The following is a 25,750-nucleotide window of genomic DNA, read 5'->3' on the forward strand; positions in this document are numbered from 1 at the left end:
ATCTCCTTCTGGGACCAAGAGCTCCTGGGATAGGAGGGTGTGTTGATGAGCCTTGAAGCAAGGGGCTTCCTTCTGCTGTTTCAGGTCCTCCTCTGGCTGCTGCTACCAAGCCTGTGCCTTCAGAGCTGCCAGTCATTAAACCAATCATTCCTGATACACACAGCAACACGGCTTTATGCACAGGGATTCCTGATGAGCCAAGGAAGCCCTACTAAATAGTACATATGATACCATTATCTATTTCTGAATTCTACAAAATTAAAGGTAGTCTAAAGTGACATGAGAAAAATCAGTAGTTATGTGGGGACAGGGTGACGAGGGGAAGAGGAAGTAGTAATTCCAAGATAAGTACAGGACATTTTAGGGAGAATTGATGTGCTCACTCTTGATAATATTGATTTTAACACCGGTGTTTATCATATCCCACACTCTGTGTGTGTGTAGTTCATCCTGTGCCAAGTACACACATCAGAGCTATTACAGGTAATCACACAGATGATTCTGGAGGAACACAGAGAGAGTAAACTTTGAGAGACTTGAAATTACACCTTCACAATCCTGATTCTCTCTGTAATTCAGGTAAACCCTAGAACAAGCAAAATCATTCTCTCCCCATTACATAAGGGGTTCCACCTTCCTCATGAGCCTGCCCACTCTGTCCCAAGGGGGGTTTCAGGGATGCAGCACAGTACTGTGGAAGGAGCACCGACTTATATCCTGGGGCTCACTCTCACCCCATAAATGCTCTTGGACAACTCACAGACCTTCCACAATTCTAGGTGTAGTTTCACATCACTTAAGGGGGAACATGACACCTAAACCCCAAGACTTATGTTTACATGTAAAACCAAAGTAGTACATGGAGGCCAAGAATATACACTGGAAAGTTATCAAATATAAATGATATTTTTTAAAAGTGATGAATAGCACCACATCAACGGCAGTCACACCTGCTCTGGGCAATGGCCCTCTCTGCCAGCATAGATCCCAAGTTGAATATATATTCAGAGGACATGCAAATAGGGCCCTCCCTCTGCTGATTAAACCAGGTGAGCCCCAAGCCTTGCAGCTGGGACAGGAGACCCAGCCCCGGATTCCCCAGGTGTTCTCATTCAGAGATCAGGAGAGAACACAGACAACTCACCATGGAGTTTGCACTTGGCTGGCTTATCCTTGTTGCTCTTTTAAAAGGTAATTTATGGTAAACAAGACACATTGAGTGTATGAGTGTATGTGAGTGAGAGACAGATTGGTTGTGTGACAGTTTCCTGACCAGGATGTTTTGTGTCTGCAGGTGTCCAGTGTGAGGTGCAGCTGGTGGAGTCTGGGGGAGACCTGGTGAAGCCTGGGGGGTCCCTGAGACTCTCCTGTGCAGCCTCTGGATTCACCTTCAGCAGCTACTACATGTACTGGGTCCGCCAGGCTCCAGGGAAGGGGCTGCAGTGGGTCACATATATTAGCAGTGATGGAAGTAGCACAAAGTATGCAGACTCTGTGAAGGGCCGATTCACCATCTCCAGAGACAACGGCAAGAACACGCTGTATCTGCAGATGAACAGCCTGAGAGCCGAGGACACGGCCGTGTATTACTGTGCGAAGGACACGGTGAGGGGATGTCAGTGTGAGCCCATACAGAAACCTCACTGTAGGAGGTGATCTGGACCACCAGGGGGTGCACACTTCTCACCATTTTGTCTTTAAGGCTCAGAAGCAGATGCAGCTGGAGGATATGGAAGGTTTCCTCCCAGGGCCAGGCTTCCTCTCTAATTATTGCCGTTTCCCCCAGGGAGCCTCTCTGCACACATAGTTCTGTGCTACCTATTCATTCTCTGACATAAATAAAAAGTTGAAGAACTACTATACAAGCAACTGCAGAAGTCACTGTTACTTGCACTTGCTTGTTCCTGGACGTAAATATGAATGAATTACTAATATCTCCATACAAATCCCCTGAATACTGTCAAGAGTCCCAGCTGCACCCACTGTGTATCATAGGAGAATCCAGCTAAGTGTGCAAGCTTGCAAGAACTACATTCTGGATATGGGGCTACAGTGGCATCAACAATCCAAAGCCAGAGAAGAAAGATCCCTGGTGGGGCTCACTGTCTTAAACCATGTTCCCAACAATGTTAGTGGCAGCGTGGGAAACAGAGGAACCCCACCAGGACATGGTGTGGATGTAGAGTAGGTTGATCATACACACAGACACAAGCACACAAAAATGAGAACATAAAACTTTCATCCCCTTTATCATCTTGTCTGTTGAGAGCAGGGCAGACCTCTCCTCAAGTCATAACTGCTTGGATGGAGCCAAGGAAGGTCACTGGCTCAGGGGGTGTGCTGTGGGTCAGTGGGGGGATGGGGTCCTGTTCATGGGAGGGGCTTCTGTGGAGCCAGTCTCCCACCTGCATCAAAGGAGGGAGAACTGGTGTGTTCTACTTAGAGTTTCCTTCTGTGAGGCAGGAAGAGAAGAGTGAGGAATGAAGGTCAAGGCGCTAACAGGCAATAATCAAAAGATACCTTGTGATGACTAATTCGACTAAACACCTGTGAAAATGGCAAGAACAAAAGGAGAAATGGCCATTCTGAGTAGAAAATGATTCGAATACTTGGAAATTTAGAAGAACAATCCATGGAAACATCACAAGTAGAAAGAGAATGATAGAAATAGACTGAGTTCTACCCAGTGTCTGCAGTGGAAGCAGTCCAGTCCCCAAGGTCACAAACTGGCTCTGACGTCCTTGTGTTTGCTGTGTGCACACAGAGACCAGAAGTTCCTACTGGATCCATGAGAATCCTCAGGCTGAGGTACTGGATGGGGGAGCCTTCCACCTGCGGGGAATAACATATTATCTTTCAGTTCCTGATATCAGCTCAATGTGTATGACCTCCACTATCATGGGTTGAATCCTAAGGACATTGTGATGGATGGAGGAGGACCAGCCTTAGGGAATCATTTAGGTCAGGAGGGTGCAGTCTCATGACAGGATTAGTGCCCTTATACCACAGGACTAGGAAATCTCCCTGCCCCTGACCCCATGTGAGGTGACAGGGAAAGAACACACTAGGAGGTGGGAACCATCCAGACACCAAATGTCTGCACCTTGACCTGGACCTCCCAGAATCTAGGACTATGAGAAATGAGTGTCTGTTGTTTAAAACCACGCAGTCAGTGTACATTGTTACAGCAGCTGGAACAGACTGAGACCTTAGTGACACATGAACCCAAGCACCGATGCTCTGGCATTTCCCTGCTGCATTTGTTTGGAAAGTACCTAGTAAGTTCCTTCAGTGAGGTTCAAGGGTGCATTTCTCACATGTTCCCTCCCACAGATAGGACTAACCAGTACTCTCCTAGGACTCTGTGAAAGGACACAGTGGACACACTGAGGGAGAAAGGTGGTACAAGGGAGTCAGGGTTTCCCAGAATATGTGGAACTTTAATTTAATGATGCTGTTTTTTCAGTCTTCCAGAAGATGTGGATGTGATGACTCTGTGGGATTTGAGTCTGATCATCACTTTAGAGAGTTGTGTTTTACTGAGAGACCTGAGGTTAAGCCCCTTTGTTCCCTTGCATCTTTCAGGATTCGTTCCTTGTCTGTGTTGTATTTTGTGAGTATGACTACGATATGCCTTGGTGATAGTCAGCTTTTTAATAGCAGTTCTCTATACTACTTGGATTTTGATGTCTGAGTCCTTCTGCATATTAGGAAACTTTTTGGCTATTATTTTATGGAATAAAACTAATCCCCCTTTTTATCTCTCTTCATCTTCTGTGACTCTTATGATACAAATGTTATAATGTTTTAATAATCCCTGAGTTCCCTAATCTATCTTCATGGCCCATTACCTTGGTTTCCCTCTTCTTTTCACTCATTTTCTTTAATTTTATCTTGTATACCCTGGATTCGCTCCTCTCCTTCATCCATCCTCATTTTTTATGGCCTCCACTTGGGATTGCATCTTGGATTTAGTTGTTTTTGGGTTGTTGTTGTTGTTGTTGTTTTTTAATTTGGGCCTGATTCAATTTCAGTTCATTTATCACTGCAGTAAGGGATTCTCTAGTGTTTTCTATCCTATTTTAAAGCCCAGTTTGTATCCTAAAAATCATTGTTTTAAGGTCTAGTTCAGACATCATACCTATATTTGTATTGATTAAAAGCCTGTGCATGAGATTTACTTCATATTCATTCCTCTGGGGTAAATTTTCCATACTTTCATTTTTTTTTTTTCAGAAAATAAAAAAAGAACGGGGTAAAAAAAATCAAGAAACGAAGATCCTGGGTTGGTTGGTCAGAATGACTTGATACCTAACCAGCTGCATTCCAGGGTTGAGACAAGTGTAGGGACCCTTACCCCTACTCCATCACACTTCCTCCATCCCCTTTTACTTATAGCAAAGAGGGTGTTAAATTCCTTCTGCTGTATATGCTGAAGCTCAGACTTGAAATCCGGGGTTGTATTTCAGAATATCCTAACTTATTTCCCTCTCTACTCTGATCCAGTGGTCTTATGATTGAATTGCTGTTTGAGTGTGCAAACCCATTAAGTATTATGCAATTATTATATTATTTTGCAGTAAGTAATGGTTCACATATGTGGCCCATATACATAACCTGACTTAATGAGTGGCACAGGGAAGAACGCACCTCCTGGCAATGAGCCCAGGGCTTTGAACAGGATATGATGTGTGCTCCCAAAAGTCAAGAATTGCAGGAACAATATTAGCATCACACCATGTCTCTCTACAGGGGAAGCAGGTGCATTTTTGGATGGTATGGCAACTCGGCAGTCTTCCTGATGTACAGGAACCATTCAGGAATGGAAACTGGGGGATCTGGAGGCAGAACAGATGTCCTTGTCTCATCCTGCAGGATCAAAGTTTTTCTTTTATTAGGCTGAATTTCCTAAAAGTCAAAAGAAGCTGTCAAAAACTTAGAGTGGAGAGGCACCCTGAATTTTTGGTTTAGGATGGATATGATATCTGAAACTTTTTTAAATGTCCCCACAGCAGAATGTATGGGACCATAATCCCATCAGTGCCAGTGGGCGTATATTTGGACCACAGACTCCATGCATCTCTGAAAGTATGTGTAATTTTACCTTGAGGACGCTGTTTTCTCAAACTTACCAGGAGACTGTGGATTTGATGACCAAGTGTTGTTTGAGTCTGAGCCACACCATGCACAATTGTCCCACCAGACAGCTGTCAGGTGTATGTCTCAGTCCCTGGATTTGAAACATGGTACAACTCAGGATGGAAACCCAAATCAAGAAACTTTCCATCAGCTAAAAGGGATGGAGGCTTTGGTTCAGGAATGACTTCACAACATGGGAAAGGACACATTCAAGAAATAAAATATATGCACATGCCATGGAAGGTGTACGTGCGATAAAGTCCATCTCCCTGTGTTCTATGGCACCCGAAGCCTGGTTTCTCACCTCCCAGGTTGCCCAGGAATATGCTACTGATGGCAACACATGAGCAGATATATTCTGACTCTCTTTGTGAGCTTTCCTCCCATGTATTGACTCAAGTCTATAACCAATTTGTCTGTACCCTGAACCATGCTATAATAGATCATTTAACTAACAGGCTTTGAAATCACCTGGTGCCACCAAGCAGCTAAAGACTGTAGATGATCTGAGGGAAGTGACAGCCAGAGTGTTTCCAGTATCTTAAGGTTAAATCAACTTTATGTCACTTTAAAAACCTAGGGGACCCCCATCATGGATGAACATGGTGAAAGCATTCCCAAGGTCACAGGCAGACAGAAATAGGGATGGGCCGAAGGGAGAGATTCTTCTGAAAGTAACTCCTGAAGAAGCATCAATGTCCCACCAGATCCTCTCCTGCCTCCCAGACTAGAATCATCTCATTGCCACAGAAACACAGACCCCAGAGGGGAAATAGGACTGTGTCCACAGCCTGATATTATTTCCACATAAAATTAAATTCATCAAATCCCTTAATGGACAGGGATTTGAATTATATACTGGTCCTGTAATCTATTGCTCTAAATGATACTCTGGATTTCTGATAAGGGTTGCAACAAATTATCGTTATGGGCATCAAGCTTTTCCAAAAAATGGGTTAACCTTGTTACGCCCATGTTCTTACAGCCATCGTCACAGAAACTTCATAATTTTAACTGTGTTTTATTTATATTCCCATGTTTGACATTGATCATTCAAAACACCTATATAAAATAGGAACTTCACAGGGCAGAGATACTCCCATATGGATGTAAAAATGTCCCTCTGCATCTTCTTCACTTTCATGGTTGTTATGGAAAGCATATAAATAATATGCTTTCTGAGATTCAGAGATACATCTCCAGGGTGAGAAGCAACTTTATTGTAATATCAGAAACTGGAAAGAATCCCGACCACAAACAACTATTTTAAAAAATAAAATCCTGCTATATTCATTCATTTGAAAGGTGCCAATCATTAAAATGAGTGGTACTTGAGATGTCTGGGTGGCTGAGTTTTAGGCATCTGACTTCAGCTCTGGTCATGGTCCGGGGCCCTAGGATCGAGCCCTGCATTGGGCTCCCTGCTCGGCAGGGAGCCTGATTCTCCCTCTCCCCCTGCTTGTGTTACCTCTCTTGCTGTGTCTCTCTCTGTCAAATAAATAAATAAAGTTTTCAAAAAAATAAATAATATAAATAAAAAATAAAACCAATGGTTCTTTTTATATGGTCTATATTATTTTTTTTCAAAAATGCATTGCACTTTGACAATGTTTATTTAAAAAAATAAAGAAACATCTTTAAGAACTGCAATATCACCTCCAAAAGAAATCTCTAAACTCTCCAGTACTTTTCCTATCTCACATTAGTCACTCACAACTTATCTTGTGTTACAATGATGTGTATTCAGGTCTCCTCTCCATTAAACTCTGGGGAAGTTCCAGTGGAAGCCTGTCTATCACTCAAGGTCCACTTTGCAGGGACAAATTCTATGGAGAAGCTCTGGACTGAATAAAACAGCAATCAAGGTGGCAACAGGCCATCACATAAAGAGAAAAGAACCAACTAATAAGAGTGCACAGTCATCTTACAAGGATGTTAATGAGCAAAAGACTACTAGCAAGGGGAAACCATGACCAAGTCAAAGCAACATTAAAAATAGAGGGTTCTTGCCAAAAATTGTGGGAATTCTAACAATCTACATATGTGCATGAACTAGATTTGCAAAATGGCCAAGCAAAGAGTGATAGTCATATTTCTCAGGAAAGGTCAGTAAATTCCTATCAGAGGACATGTTCATTGTTCAGAAAAATTTCAGAGCGACCTCTGAGCATGCAAAGATTAGCTCATGGCCTGAAGGGACAAGACCCTGACTTTCTCTGTTAGAGAAAAGTGCAGATTTTTAGCTTCAGAACAAAGGAACACTGCATCATAAATGAAGGTCATGCAACTTGGTCCAGAGAGAGAAAGAGAACCCAATTCTAGGCAGGCCTTAATGGGGAGACCTGGAAGGCCACTTGGAAGCTTAGGGGCACTGGGAAGCAGGAGGCAATGGATGCCTGTCTCAATTTTAAGCTATTTGCTCTGAAGTAATGTAATCCCTCTGGACTGTCACACATGACCACCTCAACATGGGTTTATCGGGAGGGGGTAATCCAGAATGGAGCAAATGGAGTATAACTATCATCCAGTCCATACTTCTCAATGACACTCATTCCAGAACCCTCAATATAAGGGCTGCATTTATTTTTTTATACATATCTACAAATTATTTATTAGGCATCTGTATATACTCATGTTCAAATTGATATGAGTAGATTAAAATACTTTGGAATTAAGCACTTTATAGTTAACTTTGCAAATATTTTCTCTTAGTAAATTCTAAGTATTGGAATAATAAGATTTTTAATTTTTTGTTATGTTATGTTAGTCACCATACCGTACATCATTAGTTATTGATGTAGTGTTCCATGATTCATTGTTTGCGTATGACACCCAGTGGTCCATGCAATACATGGCGTCCTTAATACCCATCACCAGGCCAACCTATCCACTCACCTCCTCTCCTCTGAAACCCTCAGTCTGTTTCCCAGAGTCCTAGTCTCTCATGGTTCTCCTCCATCTATAATTATCCCTTGCTTCATTTTTCCCTTCCTGTTCCTAATGTCCTCCAAGCTATTTCTTATGTTCCACATATGAGTGAAACCATATGACAATTGTCTTTTCTGCTTGACTTATTTCACTTAGCATAAGCTCCTCCAGTTCCATTCATGTCGAAAAAATGGTGGGTATTCATCCCATCTAATGCCTGGGTAATCTCCTACCCGAATCAAACAAAAAGAGAAAATGGGCAAAATACATTACAAATATGATACCAAATGGAAATATATTAATGACATGAACCATCAGAAAGCTGCTAATACAAGCTGGTGGGGGGAGCTGCTACAAGGGCAGAAAGACACAGAGGGGACCAAACGATGGACAGAAAGACAAATAGCCAAACCAGAGATAACCAGACACAATGAAAACCCTCCAGGAATTCACAAGAGATATGACGACTGGTGTGGACCTGCACTTCTCACAGGACAAAGGATGGAGACCTCAGTCTCTGGGGCTGATAGCTGGGTGCCCTCCTTAACTACCTCTTTATCTCACTCTATCACGAGTTAGTCAGCAAGTCTTGCCAGTTACAAGTTCAAGACACACTCAGAATCCAACCATTTCCAACCCCGTCACTGCTACCACCCTGGACTGAGCTCCTATCAACTCTCACTTGGACACCAGCAAGAATCTCCTCACCTGCTTGATCCCAACCTCCCAGGTCCCTATCCCATCCCCAACTATTCTCCACACCACGGTCAGCAAGAGAATCTGATCATGTGGAGGAAGACAGGATGGTTACTTACTTTGGTCTGTCTTCCCTTCTCATAGGTAAACCCCATGAAGGCAAGTACTTCTATTTCTGTTCATTGCTGTGTTCACAGGGACTAAGCAGGGCCACATATTGTGCAGTTAGAACAAAATAAATATTTGTTAAAAAATTACATAAGCAGTTATGGAACTCTAACTTAGACTTCTGAGAAAGAAATAAAGGAACTGCATTTTTCATCTGTTTGTGGGACTTCAGGAAGCTCAGGGCTCTGGAAATCATGTTTGCTTTGTCATCATCACTGACTCTACAATGGCCTGTTCACAAGGTTCACTGAATGAACTAGTGGAAAGAATGTAAGATAGGGTTACTAACTTACAAGGTGCCTAGAACTGACCTGGGCAGAATACGGATGCAGTTATATCCCCATGCACAGGAGCAGGAGATGAGTAGAGTAGATTTCATAAGTCATCTCAAGTCTACAGGAAAAACACTATTCAGCAGGGACTGACTGAATTCTGTACCAGCGATACACGGTACAAAAGGTGATGAAGATAACTGTTCTATTCAAGGATTAAGAAAATTGGAGGCATCTCTACCTCTATTAGCTGGTGAACAAGTGCAAGTACCTTGGTGGTGTACCTGTTCTGAGGGAGATGCACACAGGGAGCATTTGGGAGCCACAGAGAAGTGAGTGATGATCCTTATCTGAGGAGGCCAGGTGGTCAAGGAAGGACTTATGAGAAAGATTTTCCTTGAGCTGAACCAAGTCTTATGACGATGTTTAGCAGATGAGAAAAAAGCACATTTAGTGAAAAAGGCACAGAGGTTCCTGGGAGGAAGCTAACAAAACAGGGATGGACAGGAAACGCTTGTAGCACAGGTTCCTCTAAGGCCAGAACCTGTGCTTTCCAGAGTTCGTGGACACTCCTCCTCTCAAACGAACCATTTTCCACAATACAGAGTGAACACAAAGTGGATAAGAGAGTTAAAAACATCATGAGACATAATCAGGGAAGGGAATCAAATATCTGGCATCCACCCCAGGTTATGGGAGGACTGACACATGTGTGTAATGCACAGTGTTCCCTGTTATCATCAGCACTTACAAGGGAAGAAATTGTCTTCACAACACCTCTGCCCCAAAGCATGACATGGCTGCTGGGAGGCTCCCTGTGGGTCCACACAGTGTTATTCCTCCTTGTACAGTTCCCGATGTGTCCCCATTGGAGTGCCTGTCTCCTTTGCTCTAAATTCAATTTGTGCAAAAAGAGGACAGAACTTGATACACAATATTATTCCTCAGGAAAGACATGATGTACATCCTTACTTAGTGGTGATGGTCCTTATTTTCTGATTAACATAGAAAACTGGGAGGGGGACAGAGGGGCAATAGATTACACTGTCCTGATACAGGGACTTTACAGTCTAGTCAGAGTTAAAATCCACAGTCAAGGTCCACGATGGCTCAAAGTAAATAAGTACTTGAAGTCAGTAGGAGACACGCATGAGTGGAGCCTCCTTATGGGCCTCAGTATTTTAGGAAAACAGTTCTCAACAAGTGGAGAGTCCATACGTGTCAGGTGAGCTCTGTAGGGTGTGGGGAGAGGTGGCTGCAGAAATGGGTCCTCTCCATGCCCTGGTGACAAAGAAAGAAGACTCCTGGTTTGAAACAAAGAGCAGCTCCTGTGCCCATGTGGTGCCTGCAGCTCACACCTGAGGTTAGCAGTGGAATCTAGTGGAGAACATGGGACATAGGGGCACAGTCAGAGGCTGAATACTGTTGTAACTTCCACACCCTGGTACCTGAGTCTTGAATTTTCTTGTACATAGGTTTCTTCTGCAGCCTGGCCAGTTCTACCCTCGCTGCTCTTCATCCCAGCACCTGGCCTCTTCCATTGCCTGGACTCTCAGAGCCTCTACCTCAACATTCTCCTGTCCACCTGCTCTGCCTCTTGGTCTCTTCTCCACAGCCAGCAGATCATGTTACAGACAGTAAGGGATTGAAACTCCTTCTGGGACAAAGAGCTCCTGGGATAGGAGGGTGTGTGGATGAGCCTTGCAAAAAGGGGCTTCCTCCTGCTGCCTCAGGTCCTCCTCTGGCTGCTGCTTCCAAGCCTGTGCCTTCAGAGCTGCTGGTCATTAAACCAATGATTCCTGATACACACAGCAACACGGCTTTATGCACAGGGATTCCTGCTGAGCCAAGGAAGCCCTACTAAATAGTACATAGGATACCATTATCTATTTATGAATTCTACAAAATTAAACCTAGTCTAAGTTGACATGACAAAGTTCAATAGTTATGTGGGGACAGGGTGAAGATGGGAAGAGAGAGGAGGAATTCCAACGTACGTACAGGACATTTTGGGGAGAATTAATGTGCTCACTCTCGATAATATTGATTTTGACACCAGTGTTTATCATATCACACACTCTACATGTGTGTAGTTCATCCTGTGCCAAGTACACACATCAGAGCTTTTACAGGTAATCACAGAGGTGATTCTCAGAGAGAGTAAATTTGAGAGACTTGAAATTACACCTTCATAATCCTGATTCTCTGTGTATTTCAGGTAAACTCTAGAAGAAGCAAAATCATTCTGTCCCCATTACAGGAGGGATTCCACCTTCCTTATGAGCCTGTCCACTCCGTCCCAAGGGGGGTGTCAGGGATGCAGCACAGTACTGTGGAAGGAGCACCGACTTATATCCTGGGGCTCACCCTCACCCCATAAATGCTCTTGGACAACTCACAAGCCATCCACAATTCTAGGTGTAGGTTCACATCACATAAGGGGGAACATGACACCTAAACCCCAAGACTTATGTTTACATGTAAAAACAAAGTAGTACATGGAGGCCAAGAATATACACTGGAAAGTTATCAAATATAAATGATATATTTTTTAAAGTGATGAATAGCACCACATCAACGGCAGTTACACCTGCTCTGGACACTGCCCTCTCTGTCAGCATAGATACCAAGGTGAATATATATTCAGAGGACATGCAAATAGGGCCCTCCCTCTGCTGATTAAACCAGCTGAGCCCCAACCCTTGCAGCTGGGACAGGAGACCCAGCCCCGGGATCCCCAGGTGTTCCCATTCAGTGATCAGGAGAGAACACAGACAACTCACCATGGAGTTTGCACTTGGCTGGGTGTTCCTTGTTGCTCTTTTAAAAGGTAATTTATGGTGAACAAGTCACATTGAGTGTACGAGTGTATTTGAGTGAGAAAGATTGGTTGTGTGACAACTTCCTGACCAGGATGTCTCGTGTCTGCAGGTGTCCAGTGTGAGGTGCAGCTGGTGGAGTCTGGGGGAGACCTGGTGAAGCCTGGGGGGTCCCTGAGACTCTCCTGTGCAGCCTCTGGATTCACCTTCAGTAGCTATGGCATGAGCTGGGTCCTCCAGGCTCCAGGGAAGGGGCTGCAGTGGGTCGCATATATTAGCAGTGATGGAAGTAGCACAAAGTACGCAGACTCTGTGAAGGGCCGATTCACCATCTCCAGAGACAACGGCAAGAACACGCTGTATCTGCAGATGAACAGCCTGAGAGCCGAGGACACGGCCGTGTATTACTGTGCCAGTGACACAGTGAGGGGAACTCGGTGTGAGTCCAGACACAAACCTCACTGTAGAAGGGGATCTGGACCACCAGGGGGTGCACACTATGCACAATTTTGTCTTTAAGGCCCAGGAGCAGATGCAGCTGGAGAGTATGGCAGGGTCTGGGGCTTCCTCTCTAATTATCGCTGTTTCCCCCAGGGAGCCTCTCTGCACACATAGTTCTGTGCTACCTATTCATTCTCTGACATAAATAAAAAGTTGAAGAACTGCTATACCTGTAAGCGCAAAAGTCAGTGTCACTTGCACTTGCTTGTTCCTGGACCTAAATATGAGTGAATTACAAATATCTCCATGCAAATCCCCTGAATACTGTCAAGAGTCCCAGCTGCACCCACTGTGTATCATAGGAGAATCCAGCTAAGTGTGCAAGCTTGCAAGAACTACATTCTGGATATGGGGCTGCAGTGACATCAACAATCCAAAGCCAGAGACGAAAGATCCCTGGTGGGGGCTCACTGTCTTAAACCATGTTCCCAACAATGTTAGTGGCAGCGTGGGAAACAGAGGGACCCCACCAGGACATGGTGTGGATATAGAGTCTGTTGATTGCACACACAGACACAAACACACAAAAATGAGAACATAAAACTTTCATCCCCTTTACCATCTTGTCTCTTGAGAGCAGGGCAGGCCTCTCCTCAAGACATAACTGCTTGGATGGAGCCAAGGAAGGACACTGGCTCAGGGGGTGTGCTGTGGGTCAGTGGGGGGATGGGGTCCTGTTCATGGGAGGGGCTTCTGTGGAGCCAGTCTCCCACCTGCATCAAAGGAGGGAGAACTGGTGTGTTCCTGTTAGAGTTTCCTTCTGTGAGGCACGAAGAGAAGAGTGAGGGATGAAGGTCAAGGCGCTAACAGACAATAATCAAAAGATACCATGTGATGACTAATTCGACTAAACACATGTGAAAATGGCAAGAACAAAAGAGAAATGGCCATTCTGAGTAGAAAATTATTCCAATCCTTGGAAATTTAGAAGAACAATCCATGGAAACATCACAATTAAAAAGACAATGATGGAAGTAGACTGAGTTCTACCCATGTCTGCAGTGGAAGCTGTCCACTCCCCAAGGTCACAAACTGGCTCTGACATCCTTGTGTTTGCTGTGTGCACACAGAGACCAGAAGGTTCTACTGGATCCATGAGAATCCTCAGGCTGAGGTGCTGGATGGGGGAGCCTTCCACCTGCGGGGAATAACTAATTATCTTTCAGTTGCTGTTATCAGCTCAATGTGTATGACCTCCACTATCACAGGTTGAATCCTAAGGACATTGTGATGGATCAAGGAGGACCAGCCTTAGGGAATCATTTAGGTCAGGAGGGTGCAGTCTCACGACAGGATTACTGCCCTTATACCACAGGACTGGGAAATCTCCCTGCCCCCTGACCCCATGTGAGGTGACAGGGAAAGAACACACTAGGAGGTGGGTGCCCTCCAGACACCACATGTCTGCACCTTGACCTGGACTTCTCAGAACCCAGAACTGTGAGGAATGGGTGTCTGTTGTTTAAAACCACCCACTCCATGTACATTGTTACAGCAGCTGGAACAGACTGAGACGTTAGTGACACACGAACCCAAGCACTGATGCTCTGGCATTTCCCTGCTGCATTTGTTGGGGAAAGTACCTGGTAATTTCCTTCAGTGAGGTTCCAGGGTGGATTTCTCACTTGTTCCCGCCCGCAGATAGGACTAACCAGTACTCTCCTAGGACTCTGTGAAAGGACACAGTGAGCACACTGAGGGAGAAACCTGGTACAAGGGAGTCAGGTTTTCCTAGAGGATGTGGAACTTTAATTTAAGGATGCTGTTTTTTCAATCTTCCAGAAGATGTGGATGTGATGACTGTGAGATTTGAGTCTGATCATCACTTTATAGAGTTGTGTTTTACTGAAAGCCCTGAGGTTAAGCCCCTTTGTTCCGTTGTTCCTTCCAGAATCTTTCCTTGACTGTGTTGTAGTTTGTGAGTTTGTCTACAAAATGCCTTAGAGATAGTCAGCTTTTGTTGAATTTAATAGGAGTTCTCTGTACTACTGGATTTTGATATCTGTGTCCTTCTGCATATTAGAGAACTTTTTGGTTATTATTTCATGGAATAAAACTAATCCCCCTTTTTATCTCTTTTCATCTTCTGTGACTCTTATGATACAAATGTTATAATGTTTTAATAAGTCCCTGAGTTCCCTAATCTACCTTCATGGCCCATTACCTTGGTTTCCCTCTTCTTTTCACTCATTTTCTTTAATTTTATCTTGTATAGCACGGATTCGCTATGCTCCTTCATCCATCCTCATTTTTTATGGCCTCTACATGGGATTGCATCTTGGATTTAGTTGTTTTTGTTGTTGATGTTATTGTTGTTGTTGTTGATATTATTGTTGTTGTTGTTTTAATTTGGGTCTGATTAAATTTTAGTTCATTTATCATTGCAGTAAGGGATTCTCTAATGTCTTCTATCCTTTTTAAAGCCCAGTTTATATCCTAAAAATTATTGTTGTAAGTTCCATTTCACACATAATACCTATATTTGTATTGATTAAAAGCCTGTCCATGAGATTTACTCCTATTCATTCCTCTGGGGAAAATTTTCCATACTTTCTTTTTATTTTTCAGAAAATAAAAAAGAATGGGGTAAAAAAAAATCAAGAAATGAAGATCCTGGGTTTCTTTTGGTCTGCTTCTAAAAAAGAATATAGATCAAAAAAAATAAAAATAAATATAAAATAAAGTAAAGTACTAATAGAAGTAATTAATATATATTTATAAAAATAAAAATGAAAAACAAAATATAAAAAGGTAATAATAAAAATAAAGAATAATTGCAAAATAAATCAAAAAATAAAAATAAAAAACTTTAAGAATAAAAGAAGAAAGCTAGATCCTACTTCCCTTAGAGCTGAAACTTCACAGCACTCAATGATCATTAGACTTGGTGAGAAGGAATAGATTCTGCTGATCCCAGGGAGGTGCCTGTTGTGGTTATTCTCAGGGGTTCTGGCCTAGTGGAAATGCCCATCTTGGGAGCAGGGTGCACGGCTTGGTGTAAGCGGATCTGGCCTCCAATAGGTAGAGCTGTTTTGCACTGATGGGTGGGTTAAATATGGCATCAGCTCTAAACTGGTGTTGTAAGTTCGCAGCCTCCACTCTTCATTGAGCCTTCACAGAACAGCAATCAATCCTTTTTTTCCCTGGTTTCCATCTGAACCCTGTGTTCACCCTGCCTTTGTTGGAGCTGCTTTAACTCAGGCACGTGACTGAGTTTCAAAACTTCAAATTTAGGGACTCTCTTGGGGTGGACCTATGCTATTCTCTAGCAGAGGGTCTAATAGCCCTTTGCCTTTGGCCTGCAAGTCTCAGGAAAGAGGTCACATGACCACACAGTGGTTCACCATTTATGGCAAAGCAGAGCAGAATGCCTGCACTGAGACTCACCCTTCGACTAGATTTCAGGCTCCTATGCCTAGTAACTGTGCATCACATTGGTGCCGCACATTCTTCTTATGGCTCAGGAGATCCTCAGACCCCGTATTTCTGCCCCACTTTGCCACTTCAGCAACTTTATTCCAGGCACATCCCCACAGTAGCGGACTTCGAAAAGTTCAGATTTTGCTCTTTGCTGCTATAATACATTGTCGGTAGCTTCAGGAGGCTCACTCTTTCCCTGCGGTCATCACCACACTTGTATCACCCAGAAGACAAATCTGCACACCTCCTACATTCCAAAAGGTGGTTGATTTCCTATTTGTACACTTGCAGTTTTCGACTCTCAGACATCTGACTGATTTCTTGGTTGCTCAGAATGACTTGATAACTACCTAGCTGTGTTCCAGGGTTCAGACAAATGTAGGGACCCTTACCCCTACTCCATCACACTTCCTCCCTCCCTTGATTACTTATAGCAAATAGCGTGTGATAAATTCCTTCTGCTGTATATGCTAAAGCTCAGACTTGTAATCTGATGTTGTATTTCAGAATATCCTAACTTATTTCCCTCTCTACTCTGATCCAGGGATCCTATGGTTCAATTTCTGTTTGAGTTTGCAATCCCATTAAGTATTATGCAATTATTATATTATTTTGCAGTAAGTAATGGTTCACATATGTGGCCCATATACATAACCTGACTCAATGAGTGGCCTAGAGAAGAATGAACCTCCTGACAGTGAGCCCGGGTCCTTGAACAAGATATGATGTGTGCTCCCAAAGGACAACAATTGCAGGAACATTATTAGCACCACACCATGTTTCTCTACAGGGGAAGCAGGTGCATTTTTGGATGGTATGGCAAGTCGGCAGGCTTCCTGATGCACAGGAACCACTCAGGAATGGAAACTGGAGGATCTGGAGACAGAACAGAAGTCCTTGTCTCATCCAGCAAGGTCAAAATTTTTCTTCTATTAGACTGAATTTCCTAAAAGTCAAAAGAAGCTGTCAAAAACTTAGAGTGGAGAGGCAGCCTGAATTTGTTGGCTTAGGATGGATATGATATCTGAACCCTTTTTAAATGTCCCCACAGCAGAATGCATGGGACCATAATCCCATCAGTGCCAGCGGGAGTTACTTTGGATAACAGAGTCCATGCATCTCTGAGAGTTTGTATAATTTTACCTTAAGGACACTGTTTTCTCAAATTTAGCAGAAGACTGTGGATTTGATGACCATATGTTCTTTGAGTCTGAGCCACACCATGCACAATTGTCCCACCAGACAGCTGTCAGGTGTGTGTCTCAGTCCCTGGATATGAAAGCTGGTACAACTCAGGATGGACACCCAAATCAAGAAACTTTCCATCATCTAAAAGTGATGGAGGCTTTGGTTCAGGAATGACTTCACAACATGGGAAAGGACACATTCAAGAAATAAAATATATGCACATTCAATGGAAGGTGGACGTGGGATAAAGTCCATCTACCTGTGTTCTATGGACCCCTGAAGACTGGTTTCTGTCAATGTCCCACCTCCCAGGTTCCCCAGGACTATGCGACTGATCGTGACACATGAGCAGATATATTCTGACTCTCTTTGTGAGGTTTCATCCCAAGTACGGACTTAAGGCTGTAACCAATTTGTTTCTACACTGAACTGTGATATAATAGAACATTTAACTAACAGGCTTTGAAATCACCTGGTACCATCAAGAAGCTAAAGACTGTAGATGATCTGAGGGAAGTGACAGCCAGAGTGTTTCCAGTGTTTTAAGGTTAAATCAATTTAAGTCACTTAAAAAGCCTAGGGGACCCCCATCATGGATGTACATGGTGACAGCATTTCCAAGGTCACAGAAGACCCAGACCCTGGCAGAAGGGAGAGATTTTTCTAAAAGTAACTCCTGAAGAAGCATCAATGTCCCAGCAGATCCTCTCCTGCCTCCCAGACTAGAATCATCTCATTGCCACAGAAACACAGACCCCAGATGGGAAATAGGACTGTGTCCACAGCCTGATATAATTTCCACATAAAATTAAATTCATCAAATCCCTTAATGGACAGGGATTTCAATTATATGCTGGCCCCGAAATCTATTGCTCTAAATGATACTCTGGATTTCTTTCTTTTTTTATATATATTTTTATTTTTTATTGTTATGTTAATCATCATATATTACATCATTAGTTTTTGATGTAGTGTTCCATGATTCATTGTTTGTGCATAACACCCAGTGCTCCACGCAGAACGTGCCCTCTTTAATACCCATCACCAGGCTAACCCATCCCCCCAACCCCCTCCCCTCTAGAAACCTGTTTGTTTTTCGGAGTCCATTGTCTCTCATGGTTCATCTCCCCCTCCAACTTGCTCCCCTTCATTCTTCCCCTCCTGCTATCTTTTCCTTTTTTTTTTTTCTTAACATATATTGCATTATTTGTTTCAGAAGTACCAATCTATGATTCAACAGTCTTTCACAATTCACAGCGCTCACCATAGCACATACCCTCCCCAATGTCTGTCACCCAGCCACCCCGTCCCTCCCACCCCCCACCACTCCAGCAACCCTCAGTTTGTTTCCTGAGATTAAGAATTCCTCATATCAGCGAGGTCATATGATACATGTCTTTCTCTGATTGACTTATTTCACTCAGCATAACACCCACCAGTTCCATCCATGTAGTTGCAAATGGCAAGATCTCATTCCTTTTGATGGCTGCATAATATTCCATTGTGTATATATACCACTTCTTCTTTATCCATTCATCTGTCAATGGACATCTTGGCTCTTTCCACAGTTTGGCTATTGTGGACATTGCTGCTATAAACATTGGGGTGCACGTTCCCCTTTGGATCCCTACATTTGTATCTTTGGGGTAAATACCCAGTAGTGCAATTGCTGGATCGTATGGTAGCTCTATTTTCAACTGTTTGAGGAACCTCCATACTGTTTTCCAGAGGGGTTGCACCAGCTTGCATTCCCAAAAACAGTGTAGGAAGGTTCCCCTTTCTCCACATCCCTGCCAACATCTGTCGTTTCCTGACTTGTTAATTCTAGCCATTCTCACTGGTGTGAGGTGGTATCTCATTGAGGTTTTGATTTGGATTTCCCTGATGCCGAGCGATGTGGAGCACTTTTTCATATGTCTGTTGGCCATTTGGATGTCTTCTTTGGAAAAATGTCTGTTGATATCTTCTGCCCATTTCTTGATTGGATTATTTGTTCCTTGGGTGTTGAGTTTGATAAGTTCTTTATAGATTTTGGATACTAGCCCTTTATCTGATATGTCATTTGCAAATATTTTCTCCCATTCTGTCGGTTGTCTTTTGGTTTTGTGGACTGTTTCTTTTGCTATGTAAAAGCTTTTTATCTTGATGAAATCCCAATAGTTCATTTTTGCCCTTGCTTCCCTTGCCTTTCGTGATGTTTCTAGGAAGAAGTTGCTGCAGCTGAGGTCGAAGAGGTTGCTACCTGTGTTCTCCTTTAGGATTTTGATGGACTTCTGTCTCATGTTTAGGTCTTTCAACCATTTGGAGTCTATTTTTGTGTGTGGTGTAAGGAAATGGTCCAGTTTCATTCTTCTGCATGTGGCTGTCCAATTTTCCCAACACCATTTGTTGAAGAGACTGTCTTTATTCCATTGGACATACTTTCCTGCTTTGTCAAAGATGAGTTGACCATAGAGGTGAGGGTCCATTTCTGGGCTCTCGATTCTGTTCCATTGATCAATGTGTCTGTTTTTGTGCCAGTACCATACTGTCTTGATGATGACAGCTTTGTAATAGATCTGGAAGTCAGGAATTGTGCTGCCACCAGCTGTGCTTTTCTTTTTCAAGATTCCTCTGGCTATTTGGGATCTCTTCTGGTTCCATACAAATTTTAGGATTATTTGTTCCATTTCTTTGAAAAAAGTGGTTGGTATTTGGATGGGGATTGCATTGAATGTGTAGATTGCTCTAGGTAGCACTGACATCTTCACAATGTTGGTTCTTCCAATCCATGAGCATGGAACGTTTTTCCATTTCTTTGTGTCTTCTTCAATTTCTTTCATGAGTATTTTATAGTTTTCTGAGTACAGATCCTTTGCCTCATTGGTTAAATTTATTCCTAGGTATCTTATGGTTTTGGGTGCAATTGTAACTGGGATTGACTCCTTGATTTGTCTCTCTTCTGTCTTATTGTTCGTGTATAGGAGTGCCACTGATTTCTGTGCATTGATTTTGTCTCCTGCTACTTTACTGAATTCCTGTATGAGTTCTAGCAGTTTTGGGGGGGAGTCTTTTGGGTTTTCCACATACAGCATCATATCATCTGCAAAGAGTGAGAGTTTGACTTCTTCTTTGCCGATTTGGATGCCTTTGATTTCTTTTTGTTGTCTGATTGCTGTGGCTAGGACTTCTAATAATATGTTGAATAGCAGTGGTGATAGTGGCATTCCTGCCGCGTTCCTGGCCTTACGGGAAACGCTCTCAGTTTTTCCCCATTGAGAATGATATTCGCTGTGGGTTTTTCATAGATGGCTTTTATGATATTGAGGTATGTACCCTCTATCCCTATACTCTGAAGAGTTTTGATCAAGAAAGGATGCTGTACTTTGTCAAATGCTTTTTCTGCATCTATTGAGAGGATCATATGACTCTTGTTCTTTCTTTTGTTAATGTATTGGATCACGTTGATTGATTTGCGGATGTTGAACCAACCTTGCAGCCCAGAGATAAATTCCACTTGATCATGGTGAATAATCCTTTTAATGTACTGTTGGATCCTAATAGCTAGTAGTTTGGTGAGAATTTTTGCATCCATGTTCATTAAGGATATTGCTCTGTAATTCTCCTTTTTGATGGGGTCTTTGTCTGGTTTTGGGATCAAGGTAATGGTGGCCTCATAAAATGAGTTTAGAAGTTTTCCATCCATTTCTATTTTTTGGAACAGTTTCAGAAGAATAGGTATTAATTCTTCTTTAAATGTTCGATAGAATTCCCCTAGGAAGTCATCTGGCCCTGGGCTTTTGTTTGTTGGGAGATTTTTGATGACTGCTTCAATTTCCTTAGTGGTTATAGGTCTGTTCAGGTTTTCTATTTCTTCCTGGTTCAGTTTTGGTAGTTGATACATCTCTAGGAATGCACCCATTTCTTCCAGGTTATCTAATTTGCTGGCCTAGAGTTGCTCATAATATGTTCTTACAATTGTTTGTATTTCTTTGGTGTTGGTTGTGATCTCTCCTCTTTCCTTCATGATTTTGTTGATTTGGGTCATTTCTTCTGTCTTTTTGATAAGTCTGGTCAGGTGTTTATCCATCTTGTTAATTCTTTCAAAGAACCAGCTCCTAGTTTCGTTGATCTGTTCTACTGTTCTTTTGGTTTCTAGTTCATTGATTTCTGCTCTGATCTTTATTATTTTTCTTCTCCTGCTGGGTTTAGGCTTTATTTGCTGTTCTTTCTCCAGGTCCTTTAGGTGTAGGTTAGGTTGTGTATTTGAGACCTTTCTTGTTTCTTGAGAAAGGCTTGTATTGCTCTATACTTTCCTCTCAGGACTGCCTTCGCTGTATCCCAAAGATTTTGGACAGTTGTGTTTTCATTTTCATTGGTTTCCATGAATTTTTTAAATTCTTCTTTAATTTCCTGGTGGACCCATTCATTCTTTAGTAGGATGCTCTTTAGCCTCCATGTATTTGAGTTCTTTCTGACTTTCCTCTTGTGATTGAGTTCTAGTTTCAAAGCATTGTGGTCTGAAAATATGCAGGGAATGATCCCAGTCTTTTGGTACTGGTTGAGACCTGATTTGTGACCTAGGATGTGATCAATTCTGGAGAATGTTCCATGGGCACTAGAGAAGAATGTGTACTCCGTTGCTTTGGGATGGAATGTTCTGAATATGTCTGTGAAGTCCATTTGGTCTAGTGTTTCATTTAAAGTCTTTATTTCCTTCTTGATCTTTTGCTTAGATGATCTGTCCATTTCAGTCAGGGGGTTGTTAAAGTCCCCCACTATTATTGTATTGTTGTCAATGTGTTTCTTTGCTTTTGTTATTAATTGCCTTATATAATTGGCTGCTCCACTATTAGGGGCATAGATATTTACAATTGTTAGATCATCTTGTTGGATAGACCCTTTAAGTAAGATATAGTGTCCTTCTTCATCTCTTATTACAGTCTTTGTTTTAAAATCTAATTTGTCTGATATAAGAATTGCCACCCCAGCTTTCTTTTGGTGTCCATTACCATGGTAAATTGTTTCCCACCCCCTCACTTTCAATGTGGGGTTGTCTTTGGGTCTAAAATGAGTCTCTTGCAGACAGCATATTGATGGGTCTCGTTTTTTTAATCCAATCTGATAGCCTGTGTCTTTTGATTGGGGCATTTAGCCCATTTACATTCAGGGTAACTATTGAAAGTTAGGAATTTAGTGCCATTGTATTGCTTGTAAGGTGACTGTGACTGTATATTGTCTGTGTTGCTTTCTGATCTATGCTGCTTTTAGGCTCTCTCTTTGCTTAGAGGACCCCTTTCAATATTTCTTGGAGGACTGGTTTCGTGTTTGCAAATTCCTTTAGTTTTTGTTTGTCCTGGAAGCTTTTTATCTCGCCTTCTATTTTCAATGACAGCCTTGCTGGATATAGTATTCTTGGCTGCATATTTTTCTCGTTTAGTGCTCTGAAGATATCTTGCCAGTCCTTTCTGGCCTGCCAGGTCTGTGTGGATAGGTCTGTTGCCAGTCTAATGTTTCTACCATTGTAGGTTACATATCTCTTCTCCCGAGCTGCTTTCAGGATTTTCTCTTTGTCTCTGAGACTCGTAAGTTTTACTATTAGATGTCGGGGTGTTGACCTATTTTTATTGATTTTGAGAGGGGTTCTCTGTGCCTCCTGGATTTTGATGCCTGTTTCCTTCCTCACATTAGGGAAGTTCTCTGCTATAATTTGCTCCAATATACCTTCTCCCCCTCTCTCTCTTTCTTCTTCTTCTGGGATCCCAATTATTCTAATGTTGTTTTGTCTTATCGTATGGCTTATCTCTCGAATTCTGCCCTCATGATCCCGTAGTTGTTTCTCTCTCTTTTTCTCAGCCTCTTTATTTTCCATCATTTGGTCTTCTATATCGCTGATTCTCTCTTCTGCCTCATTTATCCTAGCCGTTAGTGCCCCCCAGTTTTGATTGCACCTCATCAATAGCCTTTTTGATTTCGACTTGGTTAGATTTTAGTTCTTTTATTTCTCCAGAAAGGGTTTCTCTAATAACTTCCACGCTTTTTTCAAGCCCAGCTAGTATCTTTAAAGTCATGATTCTGAACTCTAGGTCCGACATCGTACTAATGTCAGTATTGAGTAGGTCCCTGGCAGACGGTACTACCTCTTGTTCTTTTTGCTGAGGTGATTTTTTTCGTCTTGTCATTTTGTCCAGAGGAGAACAAATAAATGAGAGAACAAAATGGTAACAGGTTAACAACGTCCCCAGCAAATATACTCTATACAAAGCAGAAAAGATCTGAAACCAGGGGAAAAGAAAGGGAAAGAAAGGAAAAAGAAAGAGGAAAAAAAAAGAAAAAGAAAAAGATAAAAACAAACAAAAACAGAACAAAACAAAACAAAAAAAACAGAATATGATCAAATATGATCAGGCTAGTGCATAGATCAGTGCCACACAGTAGATTTTGGGTGTATTTTGGTCTATTAGAAGAAAGTGCCTCCTAAAATTTTAAAGGAAGAAAGACTTGTATATGTACAAAATAAGGGTCGATACAATGAAGGGATGGAAGATGACTGTAAAGATGAAAATTATAAAAGCTTTTATAAACGGAATTGATAAGAAGTTGTTTGAAAGAAGAAAGAAGAAGATTTAAAAAAAAGAAAAAAGGAAAGAAAAAAAGTGGGAGAGACTGTGATCAGGCAGGAGACTAGAACAAAGCCATACACTAGTGATTTAGGGTATATTTTGATCTGTTAGAAGAAACTGTATATCAAAATTTTAAAGAGAGAAGAACATATATATATGCCAAAAATAAGGGTAACTACTATGAATGGATAAAATATGACTCTAAAAATGAAAAATAAAAAATGTTTTTTTAAAAAAGGGATTGATAAGATGTTGGTTGAAAAAGGGAAAAAGAAAAATAAAAAAAAACAGTTAAAAAAATTAACTTTGAAAAACTAATGAATCATGGTAAATAAGCCATGAATTCTATGTGCAGTATTCCCCTAGCGCTGGAGTTCTCCCGTTCTCCTTGATCGGTAAACTTGGTCTTGGCTTGCTGGCTGTACGTGCTGATCTTCTGGGGGAGGGGCCTGTTGCCGTGGTTCCCAAGTGTCTTTGCCAGAGGCAGAATTGCCCCACCCTTGTGGGTCCGGGCTAAGCAAGCTGCTCAGGTTTGCTCTCAGGAGCTTTTGTTCCCTGCAAGCTCTCGGTACAGCTTTGGAGGACCAGGGTGAAAATGGTGGCCTCCCACTCTCTGCCCAGAGGAGCTGAGAATTCGGGGCCCCGCTCCTCAGTGCGCCCCCAGAGAAAAGCAGTCAATCACTTCCGTCTCCCCAGTCTCCGGCCACACTCCGTGCTCATCCGGCCTGTGACCGAGAGTTTCTAACTCTGGCACCCAACACCATGTGGAGTCTCCAAACCCAGCAGATCCCTGCTGTGCACTCCCGCGCCACTCCTCCTTGGGGAGGGAGAGGAGTCTCCCCGGCTCTGCTGCTTGCTGGGTCCCTGATGGAGGCGCAATGGCCGACTGGGCCGCGGATCACAGTTTATGGCCACCCTGAGCTGCGAGTCCGCGCCTCGGCTCCGTCTCTGCAGCCTGCTTCCCCGCTCTGATACCTGGGAGCTCTGATGCACTCAGGCACCCCCGGTCTTTCTGTGACCGCGAGGTTCCTGAGTCCACACTGTCCCGCGAGGTTTCCACCTCCCGCTTAGCCACTGGAGTGACGTCCCTCAGCGGAGCCAACTTCTAAAAGTTCCGATTTTGTGCTCCGCGGCTCTATCACTTCCCAGAAGTGGCCGAAGGAGGCCCACTCCCCCGCCGTCTATCCTCCCGAATATCGCCTCGGATTCACTTCTCCGCACGTCCTACCTTCTAGTAAGTGGTCGCTTCTCTGTTCAGAGAATTGTTGCTACTCTCTTCTTCGATCTCCCGTTGAGTTCGTAGGTGTTCACAATGGTTTGATGCCTATTCAGCTGCATTCCTGAGACCAGATGAAATCCAGGTCTCCTACTCCTCCGCCATCTTGCTCCACCCCCCGATACTCTGGATTTCTGATAATGGTTACACCAAATTATCACTCTGAGCATCAAGCTTTACCAAAAAATGGGTTAACCTTGTTACGCCCATGTTTTTACGGCCATCTTCACAGAAAATTCATAATTTTAATTGTGTTTTATTTATATTCCCATGTTTGACATTGATTATTCAAAAACACCTATATAAAACAGGACCTTAACAGGGCAGAGAAACTCCCATATGGATGCAAAAATGTTCCTCTGCATCTTCTTCGCGTTCATGGTTGTTATGGAAAGCATATAAATAATACATTCTCTGAGATCCAGAGATACAGATCCAGGGTGAGAAGCAACTTTATTGTAATATCAGAAACTGGAAAGAATCCCGACCACAAACAACTATTTTAAAAAATAAAATCCTGCTATATTCATTCATTTGAAAGGTGCCAACCATTAAAATCAGTGGTACTTGGGGGCGCCTGGGTAGCTGAGTTGTTAGGCGTCTGCCTTCGGCTCGGCCCATAGTCCTGGGGTCCTGGGATCAAGCCCCACATCGGGGACCCTGCTCAGCAGGGAGCCTGATTCTCCCTCTCCCTCTGCTTGTGTTACCCCTCTCCCTGTGTCTCTCTCTGTCAAATAAATA

General features: G+C 42.8%; 1 gene segment (V, D, J or C); it reads left to right on the top strand.

Moving 5' to 3' along the window:
- Positions 1 to 1,078: 1,078 nt before the first annotated feature.
- On the top strand, positions 1,079 to 11,583 carry LOC148163834 (immunoglobulin heavy variable 3-74-like). The segment is given in 4 exon segments: positions 1,079 to 1,191; positions 1,295 to 1,605; positions 10,679 to 10,840; positions 11,422 to 11,583. Coding segments are annotated over 4 exon segments (681 nt in total).
- Positions 11,584 to 25,750: the final 14,167 nt, after the last annotated feature.

Source organism: Eumetopias jubatus, unplaced genomic scaffold (genome assembly GCF_037043125.1).
Source record: "Eumetopias jubatus isolate StellerSeaLion01/CBP00866 unplaced genomic scaffold, mEumJub1_p1.0 scaffold_7, whole genome shotgun sequence".
Classification (NCBI taxonomy): domain Eukaryota; kingdom Metazoa; phylum Chordata; class Mammalia; order Carnivora; family Otariidae; genus Eumetopias; species Eumetopias jubatus.